Source organism: Rattus norvegicus, chromosome 17, assembly GCF_021556685.1.
Source record: "Rattus norvegicus strain SHRSP/BbbUtx chromosome 17, alternate assembly SHRSP_T2T, whole genome shotgun sequence".
Lineage (NCBI taxonomy): Eukaryota > Metazoa > Chordata > Mammalia > Rodentia > Muridae > Rattus > Rattus norvegicus.
In genome coordinates this window covers 88655750-88668519 of record NC_141550.1, presented here as the reverse complement: position 1 = coordinate 88668519, position 12770 = coordinate 88655750, and the positions used below count along the sequence as shown (strand labels likewise).

At 45.3% G+C, this 12770-nt stretch overlaps 1 protein-coding gene and 1 pseudogene across 7 annotated transcripts in view; one reads left to right on the top strand and one right to left on the bottom strand.

Annotated features, from left to right (window-relative positions):
• Window positions 1-12770, bottom strand: part of Armc3 (armadillo repeat containing 3) — a 103509-nt gene that overhangs the window by 49009 nt on the left and 41730 nt on the right. For all 7 annotated transcript variants that reach the window (XM_087589621.1, XM_087589620.1, XM_087589623.1 and 4 more), the window contains 2 exon segments: window positions 11172-11366; window positions 7676-7859 (listed from right to left, as the gene is read on the bottom strand). In XM_087589621.1, the coding sequence (XP_087445747.1) occupies window positions 7676-7859; window positions 11172-11366 (379 nt within the window).
• Pimregl1 (PICALM interacting mitotic regulator like 1) lies at window positions 1902-2981 on the top strand (annotated as a pseudogene).

Below are 12770 nucleotides of genomic sequence, written 5' to 3'. Positions count from 1 at the left end.
AGATAGCCTTGTTAGGGTTTGCTAGACCACGTGTACGCACTCACTACATTCTAGGAAATGCCGTGCTAATAAAACTCGCATTTTAAAAACTGTAAACCAAAATAATTAATTTTTAAAACCCTACAAATAAAAGAATTACAATTTAGGAGGAAAGATTCTGAACTTTTGTCTCTACTTGGAAAGGGGCCTGGATCACTGTAGTTCACTGTCTCGGGGTAAGATCCGTGAGTCCATGTGGGTAAGAGTCTGACCAAACGATTGCTTCCTCAGACAGAAATTTAAAATCACCCAAACCTGACTATCTTTGTATTATAGAAAGGGTCAGTACCCTTTAAAAATCATCTTCATAATACCAATTTACACGCATCCAGGGAGGAGGGGTCTTACAGTCACGGGAGAGTCCTGAAGAGGTAGGAGAATGATCGCGGGATGACCCGAGATGTGGCATGGTGGGAGAGTCTGAGCAGAAGGAAAGTCCCGGTTCAGGCAACGAAACAGTGACAAAGCAGAGATGGAGTCAATACAGATTTAGTCATTAGATCCTAAAATTAAGACTGAAGAGACACGACTCGAGGCTGAAGTGAAGCTATTTTAGAACTGACATAAGGAAGCAGAATCAGAAAACATTAAGTGCTACACGGAGCTCAAAGACTGCGCCTGAATTAAGTTGTCATAGAGGGGGCGTGGTGGGCTCCAAGGAATGGTACCAGGAAAACTGGCTATATGCGTGCAGAAGTGAGAACTTGGAAAAGTCCTCAAATGAATTGCAAAATTTGGCTGAAAGCAGATCAGGAGCCAAAGGGCAAGTGCTAACGGCGTTAAATTCTCGAATAGAGGAAAGCCTTCCTTTCAGTGGACTTGGTAAAAACCTCTTAGCCGTGAGTCTGAAAAGAGATTGATGTGGGTACAAAAATGAAAACATCGAAACCGCAACCGACAGTAAAAGGCAAGGGAAAAGCAGGAGAAAGTACCAGCTAATCACAGACAAGGGGGTGGTATCCAGGATACATGAAGAACCCCTACCATTCAATGTCAAAGGAAAGCTGGGCCGGAAACCCCACCCACTTGGGAGGCTGAGGAGAAGGACTGAAAGTTTAAGGCCTGATTGGCCTACAGGGTGAGTTCAAGTTCAGTCTGGTCACTTAGTGGGACCTTGTTTCAAAATAGAGTGTAAAAAATGGGTCCCAGGGGGTTGGGGATTTAGCTCAGTGGTAGAGCGCTTGCCTAGGAAGCACAAGGCCCTGGGTTCGGTCCCCAGCTCTGAAAAAAAAAAAAAAAAAAGGGTCCCAGAAGAGAATTCACTGGGTAAAGTGCTAAGCACAGGGACCTGGGTTCGATCCTCAGAACGCATGTTAAAAATAAACCGAGCAGAGTTGACTCATGTCTGTAGCCCCAGCACGGGAAGAGGGACGCACAGAACCAGCTACTCGGTCAGCCTAGGCTTCTCGACAGGTTCCAGGCCAGAGAGAGATCTTGCCTAACAACCACAGCTGAAGGCGCACAGTGCCTGCCGAGGGATACCCAAGGCTGTTCCACGGCCTCCACACACATGTGCTCGCACCCATTTGTAGACATGAGACAGACGTTTCTCTTATAATGATTTACATGTGATTAGTAAGCAGGTGAAGAAGTTAGCTAACATTGCTAATTACTGTAACTAGGGAAATACAAAGAAAAACAACGATGAGATGTCGTCGTCGTGGACCTAGCAGGACAGTTATCATCACCAAACAAAGTAGCAGACGTGGGCCACCACGTGGAGAGACTGGGACCCTGAACCCTGTCCCTGGGGGTGACAAAACAGTGCAGTTGTTAGAGAGAACACGGAGTTCCTCAAACATTAAAGTAGAATTAGCATGTGGGGCTAGTACACGCCACAAGAAAGGAAAGCAGAGGTCGATTTTCGGGTCCTGGTATTAAGCAGGGAGGATCTATCGGGCAGAGGAAACTGGACCAAGCACATGGCGTCTCAGTGGCAGGGCATGAGGACCTCCGTGCGCAGACGATCACTCCTAAAGGAGGAACAGCTAGAGAAGGAGGTGACCCGGTCTGCTGGAGGTCATCTGGAGACCGGTCCCTTGGGATCCATGTGCAGACAGTTCCATAGGAGGCTGCCACTGAGATCGGTCAGCATGAACCGCGGTAATGGCCCCTCCTGGAAACGCCTGGAAACCCCAGAGCCAGAGCAGCAAGGTCTTCAGGCTGCAGCTCGCTCAGCCAAAAGCGCCTTGGGTGCCATGTCCCAGAGGATCCAGGAGTCCTGTCAAAGTGACACCAAGTGGTTGATGGAGACCCAGGTGAGAGTGAGGAGGAATCGAGGAGCCCAGAAAGACAGAGGGTCGCCATCACCCAGTCTGAGTCAGAAGAACACTCAGCTATGCAGAGCCAACCGGGATGCTAGAGAGCGAGGACATCCTCGCCTCTCTGGCCAGATGGGTCCACATGCCCATCGCCGTCAGCGGCTAAGGAGAGAGGCTGCCCTCCGGAGCCCCTGTTCCTCCACAGATCCTCTCTACTCTCCCAGTGAGTCTGACAGCGACCTAGAGCCTATGGGAGCTGGAATCCAGCATCTTCAGCTGTCTCAAAAGCTGGACAAAGCCATCAAGGCTGAAGAGAGCAGTGACATGATCATCTCCCTTATCCGTGAATGAGGACAGCAAGCATCCTACAGGAAGCCAGCTCTGTCCAATCACCAAACCACCGGGATGTCCACGCTACCCAACCCATGAGCAGCACTGGGTTTCTCAGCATCCCCAGGCCATTGCTAACAAAGACTTGACTAATATGGGGTCCAGAACCCTTTTACTTCAGCCATATCTGGGCCCACTGGTAACCACTGGCCACAGCCTGAGAGTGACTTAGGGAGCCCTTGAAGAAGTGATGGGAACCGCCCATGTTCCCCCAGGGGACTCCTGGACTTAGGCACCCTCTCCCAGCTCTCCAGCCTCACAGTTGTCCGTCCATATTAGGAAGGTACCAGACGATGCTAGATAGTTCTGAGTCTTGAAACTAGGGTCAAGATCCCGCAGGAGCCATCCCACGAACCCTCCCCCTGTATTCCCAGGGCAGAGATTCTGGAGGACCCACTTTCTGCTCCCCACCACCACAACTCCACAGGAAGAGAGATCTTTGCAGAGTGTGCCAGTCTCAACTCTTGGAACCTACTTATAAGCTCCTTAGGGGGCACGGTAGGGAACGCTGTTCCAAAGCAGTTTCTTCTCTTGGTAAATTATTTAAGACATCTGCTATGTCATTCCACTAAAAAATATCAGTGTGTCAGTTTTGTAGATCACATTGTTTTTTTCATAATAAAAGCTCACTTTTGGGAGGAAAAAAAGAGAAAGAAAAGAAAGCAGAAAGTCACAGAAACATTTGCTTATATGCCCTCAATGGCAGCTGTATTCTTAGTAGCTAAAAGGGAAAAGGCAACTCAACTGTCTGTCAGTGGCTACACGGGGAATCAAAGTGTGGTATAAACAAAGGAGTGTTATTCAGCCATAAGAACAAGGAAGTCTTGACACATGCTATTACATGAAGGGGCATTACGAGGGCAGCATGCTGGGTGCGACACAGTCACAAGGGAACAAACACAGCACAGAGAGACCACAGCAGCCAGCTCTGTAAGGACACATAGAAAGGTAGTTGGTAGAGACAATGAGTGGAGTGGCCTTCTGTGTCACTCTGGGTGGTGCTCTGCAGATGGGAAGGGCAGAAGATGTCGAACACATTTCCCACCACTGAGCTGTGTGAGCAATGGTTACAATGGTGAATTTTATCCTGCTATACTGGCCTCATCCTGGGTGCCACCTCCTGCCCACCTAAGCCCGTGTTTCCACAAGTGCTTACAGAGCCTCTCTGCAGGCCAAGGCAGGCAGGCTGGTGCTTCTACTTGCAGAGTGCCTTGGGTTAATTCTCACCGCATCTGTGCCATGACACCATGTATCAGGGTGTGTGTGTGTGTGTGTGTGTGTGTGTGTGTGTGTGTGTGTGTGTGTTTACATGCATGTGTCTGTCTGTCTGACTGTGTATATGTATGTATGCCTGCCTGTTTACTCTCTAGAACCAACAACTTCAAATCATGTTAAAATCATTTATGACTTAATATAAGTATGCATTTGTGTGGTGTATGTATATGTGTGTATGTTTGTGTGTTGTGTGTGTGCATGTATGTGTGTATATGCATGTGGGCATGTGTGTGCATGTGTGTGTGCATGCATGTGTGCATGTGTGTGTTGTGTGTGTGCATGTATGTGTGTATATGCATGTGGGCATGTGTGTGCATGTGTGTGTGCATGTGTGTATGTGTGTGGTGTGTGTGGTGTATGTGTGTGGTGTGTGTGTGCATGTGTGTGCATATGCGTGCATGTGTGTGTGTGTGTGTGTGTGTGTGTGTGTGTGTGTGTGGTGTGCATATACAGGGAAGTACATGTGCCCTATACTTATGGAAGCCAGAAGTCAACAGTGGATATCTTTCTTTATTGCTCTCCAAGTTATTTTTGAGACTGGGTCTCTCACTGAACTGGAGCTCACCAGTTTGGCTAGACTGGCTGGCTAGCAAGTCCCATGATCTCTGACTTTCTGTGCTGAGACTGCAGGTGTAGGTAACCTGTGTGTGTTAGGTATCCAAACGCGGGCCCTCGTTCTTGTACCATAGCCATGCTACTTACTGGTCCCCCAGCAAACCCTAAGACTTTTAATGATTTGATTTTATGCATACATATTTGTCAATGTGGGAGGGTGGAACGTGATCTTTGATGTATATTTTGCTTTTAATTGGCATACGGTAATTACATAATGATTGCACACTGAGTCCCGTGGGGTCTGTTTTAGTACATGTATCCAACGTGTAGTAAAGGAGTCAGGTTAACTGGAACCCATCCCCTCAGATATCTATCATTGTTTGAGTTCACAACACTCAAAGCGATCTCTAGAGGCTGCTTTGAAATGATTATTGTCGAGCATTTTATCCCACTGGCTGGAGAACATGAGAAGGGCTGTCCCTGTTAACCCTTCCCTCTCTACTTCCCTCTCCCAGACCTAGTCCAGTAACACTATTCTAGTCTTTACTCCTGTGGGGTCAATGTCACAGCTGTTACATATGAGAAAACATCTTTTTGTCAGTTTACTTTCTGGATGAATACCTGTGGACCTCTGTGTGTGTGCGTGTGTGTGTGTGTGTGTGTGTGTGTGTGTGTGTATCTGTGTCTGTGTATGTATGAGTGCAAGCATGCATCCATGTGTATCTCTGTGTGTCTATGTGTGTCTGTCTCTGTGTGTATGTGTGCATGCATATGTGTGCCTCCATATGTGTGTATTCAGGCATGCATGCGTGTGTGTGTCTATTTGTGTGCATGCATGTGTGTGTGTGTGTGCGTGCGTGTATATTGCTGGCCCACATGCATGCTAAGTCAGCATTACACCTCTCAGCTACACCCCCAAATCCTTCCAGGTAAGCTAGATCACCATAGCAACTTCCTCTTGGTCCTCTGTGTTGGGCAATACATGTTTCCACCCTTTTAAACTTATAGCAAGCGTGCTCATCTTTACAGAGTGAAAAGCACAATGTTCCCTCTTCACTCTCTATTCAGTACCTCTTCCTTGATGTTAAACATTATTTTGTTTTATAAAAATAAAGAGAGAAGGAATATGCTTGGTGGATGTGTAGTCAGGTGTGGGGGAAGGGGTTGCCTCTGTGGGCCCGTGCTGAAGCATCCCTTCCCCATGAGTGACCAGCCACAGGATGGGATAGTATAGAATAGAGTTTATTCAGGGTATGCAGAGGGGAGTTGAGGTAGTAGATACAGAGAGAGAGAAAGAGAGAGAGAGAGAGAGAGAGAGAGAGAGAGAGAGAGAGAGAGAGAGAGGAAGAGGAGTAGAGGAGTAGAGGAGGCTGGCCATGAGAGTGTGGAGAGAGACAGGGGAGGGGAATGGGGAAAGGGGATAAGGAGCAAGAGAACAGAGCAGGAGAGCAAGAGAGTGAGGAGGGACAAGCAGCCCCTTTTATGGTGAGTCAGGCATACCTGGCTGTTGCCAGGTAACTGTGGGGTGGAGCCTAGACTAAATGCCAGCAACCATGGCTTAAATTCCTCACTGCTTCTCTAGCCTCAACCAACATGCTCAATGTTCTGTTGCATTCCATTCACCAGGCATTCTGCAGATTTCCAGGTCTGGAACTTTCTGTAATCCCTTAGCCTTCACACACCTTTCCTTTCAGTGAACATCCTGCCCAGATCATTCTTTACCCAGGAATTTTCCACGATTCATGCCACATCTGGGTTGTAAGTACTTATTGGAGCCTAACACTTCTCTACCTGAGTTTTCATGGAGTGGCCGTCTTCCTGAGTAGTTCCTGTCTTTCCACCAGCATGGTTGACACGTCTTTGTGAGTGCCGGCCTGCTTGCCTGTCTCAGTTTATGGAAAGAAAATCACAAATGGTTGGACGAATGGACAGGTCTGTAGGAACTGCTGTTCCCTCACAGCCAAGGAAGCAGGTCACTGAGGCCACAGCATTAAAACTAGTCCTGAGCCTAGTCCTTCAGACTCTCTGCCCAGAGTCCCACCCATTCTCTGTCACGTGACTGATCGTTGTCAGGTCCAATGGCTACCCCTAGAGCAAGCACTCTTGCTTTCTCTTTGTCCGGCATCTCTGCTGTTCTCTCCTGTTCTCTTGCCTCTCTCAGATAGCCCTGGCCATGTCTGCTATGCCCTCCTTTCTCTCTGCTCTGGACTCTTCCAGACGCCTCTGGGTGTTCTCTCTCTTATTCTCAATAAAAGTTTTTCCCATTAAGGAGGGGCTGTTTCGGCAGTTTCTTTACTGTGCCCCCCTCGCATACATTTTTGATATTAAAGAATTCCGCATTTTACAGCCTGCCTTTAGATTTGGTGTTGACAGTGTTGATAAGTCATGACGCCCCACTATGCTAACTCTATGCTACACAGCGAGCTTGTGTTTGCTGCATTAAAGCTGAGTCTTTGGGAAATCCAGTATTGGCTGAAAAAAAATGTTCTTTACAACAGATACACAGACGTATATTCGGATGTGAGTATATATGTTTGGAATGTAAGTCATAGAAACACGCAAAGCTGCCATCACATTTCTAAGAGTAGTGATGCAGAAGGAGAAAAATAAGTCCCTGTATTTTATTAACACAACACACCCCCCCATATATTAAAGTTATTATTGCATCTTCAGTGATTGGAATGTAATCAACCTCTCTTGCTTTGCCAACTTATAACACAGCTTATCGCGGAAATGAAAACTGGATTATGCACAAGGAACAAGCATATTGTCTTCTGTGCCTGTATCACGTGGCACTGCTAAATGCCAGCTGACACTTGACAGTCCTCGGATGTCATTCTGAGAGTGACCTCTCAAAACAACGCTCTCTCACGAGTCGCAAACGCCATGTGCATCCTGTGGTATTCTGATTTGGGGTGAAATAAAAGCTGAGAGCTTAAATTCATAATGAATTGCTTTTTGAAAATGGGATTACAGTTAAGCGGTGCCCCCGACAACGCACCTGTACTTTAACTTGGCAGTGAGCTGTTTGGGTCCTGTTGTTCTCTGAGAGGTATCTTTAAAGCAGGAAGATGCTCTAGTGTTTATGAATGCCGGTCAACATCAAGAATGCAAAGGGAAGGTGCGTGCCCAGATTGTGTTAAGGCAATACATACGGTCATAAGCTGCCTTGGTGATAGCTTTGGCCGCGTTCTTCTGGATGTCAGGAATTGTGGAGTTCTCTGCGAAGGACAGGACTTTTTTGAGGCTCCCTGACTGCTGCATCAACACCATTGTGTCCATATCCTCCAGACAGTTGGCTATCACTGCGAGTGCTTCTACATGCAGGTCGTTCAGTTCCTAGTCATAGAGAACAAGCACAGCTTGAAAAGTATCCTTTCAGTTGCTTCACAGGCTGCTGTGACAAAAGACTTGACCAAGGCAACTTAAAGGAGAAAGGCTTTACTCCAGATTCAGTTTCCAAGGGGACACAGCCCATCATGGCCCGGAACATAAAAGGCTGGCCACTCACATTGCAGGGGTGGTCAGGAGTCAGTGTGAGGACAGGAAGTGGAGCAAGACTCTAGGCCCTCAAAGCCCACCCCCAGTGATGTACTTCCTCCCTCGAGGTTCCACTCCTAAAGCTTCCATGACTTTCCCAAACAGCTACACCATCGGGGGACCAAGTATTAAACACGTGAGGCTATGGGGGTGGGGCGCATTTCACACTCAAACAAACACAGTCATGCTAGAGAATCAGAACATAGTGTGCTTAATTTTGTGTTGACAGAGCCCAAGGAAGCAGAAGTCCTTATCACGACGCATCCCATGCCACTTGCCTCATCTTTTCTCGTTTCTCTTATTTCAAAATGTTTTATGGATAAAATAATGAAGAAAACAGCCAGTAAGTACAGTGAATTGAGAGTGCTTATATCATCTTCCATTAAATACAAATATCAACACCCAGGAAAATGTATAGTCTTGGGAGACACTACACAACATGAAGCCAGGGTCTTGTCCATGCACACACTCTCTACCCCTGAGCTATAACCTCCAGTTGGAGAATGTAGTTTTGGGAGTAGGACAGAAGCTGAAGGTGAATATAATCTCTAAAATCTTGGAAGACAGAAAGGACAAATAAGAGGAGGGGACCAAATCAAAGCAGCAGCCTAGAAAAGTGGAAAACAATGAATTGGTTCCATGCCTAACTACAACCAAGTCAACAAATCATAGACTGGTTAAAACTGTCGTATTAAAAATCATTACATAAAAAAAAAAAAAAAAAAAAAAAAATCATTACATAACCCATGGCTTGCTGTAGCTCTCCATGCGAGTCTTCCTTAATGCTGTTTTGTGCTTCTTCCAATAATAGATTTTACACAAGGTTTGACAATTTAATTTCTCGCAGTTCATGCATTAAGAACATACTGTAGGAGTCTAGGGCACTCACTCAGTCGGTGAGGTACTCTCCAGCTAGTCTGTGGACCTGAGCACACATGCGTGTGTGATCCCAGCGCTGGGGATGCTGAGACAGGAGGATGCCTGGGGCTTGCTGGCCTGCCAGTCTAGCTGAATTTGTCAGCTCCACATTCAGTGAGACACACCGTCTCAGGTAATAAAGGGGGAAGCAATTGAGGAAGACACCTGATGTTGTTCACTGATCTCCACATACATGTGCCCATTGACACCACCATATGCACACAGACACACAAAACCAATAAACATACATGCACACAGAAAATATTGTAACTTGAGTTATATTTCTATTGCTTTTTAAGTGCTCATTACTAGCATAAGGAAACATAATTTGTAATGAGCTGACTTATTCTGCAACCTTCAGAAATCTACTTAACAGTTTTTTGAGTGTTGTCTTTAGGCTTTCTGTCTTTGAAGTCTGTTTTCAAGTCTGTTAGTTTTTGTCACCTTTTTTAAAAGACTTATTTATTTTATATATGTGAGTACACTGTCTCTGTCTACAGACACACCAGAAGAGGGCATCAGATCCCACTACAGATGGTTGTGAGCCACCATGCAGTTGCTGGGAATTGAACTCAGGACCTCTGGAAGAGCAACCAGTGCTCTTAACCACTGAGCCATCTCTTCGGTGAGGAGTTTCAGCACATAGGATACATAATGAATGACCCTTTGAGCCTGGTGCCCCAGGATGGGAGAGGGGTTTTTATATTTCATTCTACGTAATTTAGTATAATTTAATTTTTTCCAAATAAAATATCCATATCAGTTCTGAAAATTTTCACTTTCTGCTATATTTGCATTTTCTGTGACTACAGATGTATATTTTATCTCTCAGATTCAATTTTTCCACATCTGCTAAATGAGATTAACTAGGTAATAATTGCATGTGATATATATAATATATATTTATATATACAATGATATAAATATAGATGAGATGATTTTATGATGTACATTGTACAGAATATATACAAATGTACATATTATCTAACATATAGATACATTATGTATTATATAGCTATCATGTATAATGATGTAATTATTGTTATTTTATAATTTATCCTACTTTGAAGAAATGAGAAGGTAATAAAATCACATACATAAAATACTTGTGCCTACCACACACACATATGACCGAGTAGATCTTTCTGGGCCTTTTTTTTTTAATCCCAAGAAGACAGGAGACAGGAGTGTGACAAAATCAGACAAAGCTACATTTATTCTGCAGTTAATCCCTTTATACCTGTGGTTCACAGAACAGAGTAACCGCCCTGATTTACATCTTCCATTTGAAATAACAGGACAAATTGATAGGACAAAACAATAGTACTGTTAGCTTTCTACCATATAGTTCTAATAATGTATGTAGCCTGTGGTGCTGTTATAGTGCTATGCCACAATTGTGAAATCTCCACACAGAGCTGGTACACATGGTAATGGGATGCCACAGAATCAGACACAGAAGGGCATGGCAGGGGCACAGGCTTGTGCAGGACTCCTTTTGAAATTGTGCTTTATTTTCTCATTTTAAGCTCTGAGGTCTGTAATTTTTTAGGAGGAAATCTAACGACTGGTTAACCTGAAGCTTAATATTAAACTAGTGTTCAAGGAGCCTTTAACCTCCTAGACTGCCTCACTTTATTTTCTGAAAGGAGCCCAGCGTAGTTTGCTTATAGAATGTATTGGAGTAGAGGCAGTGGATCTGAAATCTGCATACCAGTATTTGGCTCTGGAATTAAGACTGAGACTCTTCCAGCATAGATCTGAGACAAGTCTATGCAGCTGCATGGTCCGCAGCAACCTGCTAGATTGGTGTTTGTAACCGGGAGATGTGAGACACACACAGACTCTTCAGTGGGAGAGGCATTCCTTGCGAACCCCATGGGAACTGTCCAGCTTCACCTCCAATGTTTCTCGGTGTATTTAGAAGGTAGATCACTCTGCTTGCCTCATCTCAGACAATCATGATGAGCAGAGCGATCAAAAGACTGATTCTAGGTGTTTCAGAAAAAAAACTTAAACCTTCGAAGCCAGAAGGCTTATTTCCTATTAGTTCTAGATGGCCTCTGCAACTAGCCTGCTTTAATGACCTGATAGACTTTACACCACAATTAATGGTTTGCTCCTGTAACCTCTGCTTACTAAAACTGAAAGCATCCAGGCAGGAAGACGCCTCAGAACACTGAGAGTGAGTACCTTGGTCTCCAGGATCTTAGTGAGGTGGTCCAGCCCTTGATTGTCCTTCAGTGTCGTCCGAGCCTCCTTATCACACGTGATGACACCCAGGGTTTTGAGAGCCAGCAGCTGGATAATGGGGTACTCTGACTTCAACAGCTCTAATATCGGAGGGATGGCATTTAGCTCTTGAAGTGTAGTCCGACACTGAAAATCCTGCCAAGAAACACAAATGAGCACCAGTCATTCCTACAACTGAACGCAGCCCCCAGAGTGGAGAGCAACTATTATTACATTGTAACTTCCCCAGCTTTGTTTCCAGATTCCAAAATAACGGCAAGACAAGAGAAAGCAACACAAGATTTATTTATGCAGACATTATCAACAGGAACTCATCTATGACCTGTGGGGTTTACGTTGCTGCAAACTTCTATGGGCAGACTTAGGTTAAAATGTATCCATAATACAATTCCTTCCACACTGATACACTGTTTCAAACAGTACCTGATAAATAGTGGCATGGATTCTTTATGTTCTGGGGGTTGTTTGTGAACTAGCTGTAGCGTTCATGTGTATGCAAATTTATAGTGGGGTTTTCTCAAACGCATGACCTTGATTAAGACACACATGATCTCGGAGAAGCAGTTACATGTGATGAACCAGTCCTGGTAGCAGTCATGGGGCAAAGGATGGAGCAGTGGAGAAAACCCCCCAAACTCTGACTACTACTACATCGTGATTTTTAAAACCTCAGACGCAATTAAAATAGCTCTAAGGGTGAAAAGGGAGAGGGGGACGTGGCTCAGTCAGTTGAGTGTTTGCCGCTTGTGCCTGAGAAGATGCGTCTGGACATCCAGAGCCACGTAAAGAAGCCAGGGTTGCAGCACGCCTGTATTCTAGCTCAAGGGAGACACAGTAGGTGGATTCCTGGAACTTAGTGGCCAGTCAGAGTCTCTGGTTAGTGAGAATCCCCAAAAGATAAGGTGGAGAGTAATTAAAGACTGGACTTTGATCTCTGGCCTCCGCATTCACATGTACCCGCCTAAACATGTATGTATAACACACATACAATTCACACATACACACACACACACACACACACACACACACACACACAATGGGGAAGCCTCCACATTTACCTTAGCCTTTCTTCCTTCCTCTTCCCAAGCTAAATGTTCAGTGTCCTTCAGGCATAGAAGTTACAGACAACCTTTACAAAGAGTGGAATCGTTTCCCCCGGGGGCTCAGAATGGGACCAGATTTGTAAAGAGAGTCACTGCAGATATGATTTGGCAGAATGGAGCATCCTGGAGTACAGTGGGTCCTTTAACGGTGTCCTCATGAGGTAGAAGATGTGTCCTCATGAGGATAGAGACAACAGAGTCTAGAGTGCTGACTACCAGAGAAAGCTGGTAATGGAGAACGCCTCTGCCCAGAGTCTGGAGGATAAGTCATAACAACATGGAAATTTTGAGCCTCTAGACCCAGAAGTGACTTGTTTTGAGCCACTGACCTTGTGGCACTTAGCTCCAGTGGCCCTAATATCTCCTTAGTCCCCAGTGCTTCTGATATGAAGAACTGCAAGGGAATGCTCCTGTCTCCACTTGAAAGAAAAAGTAG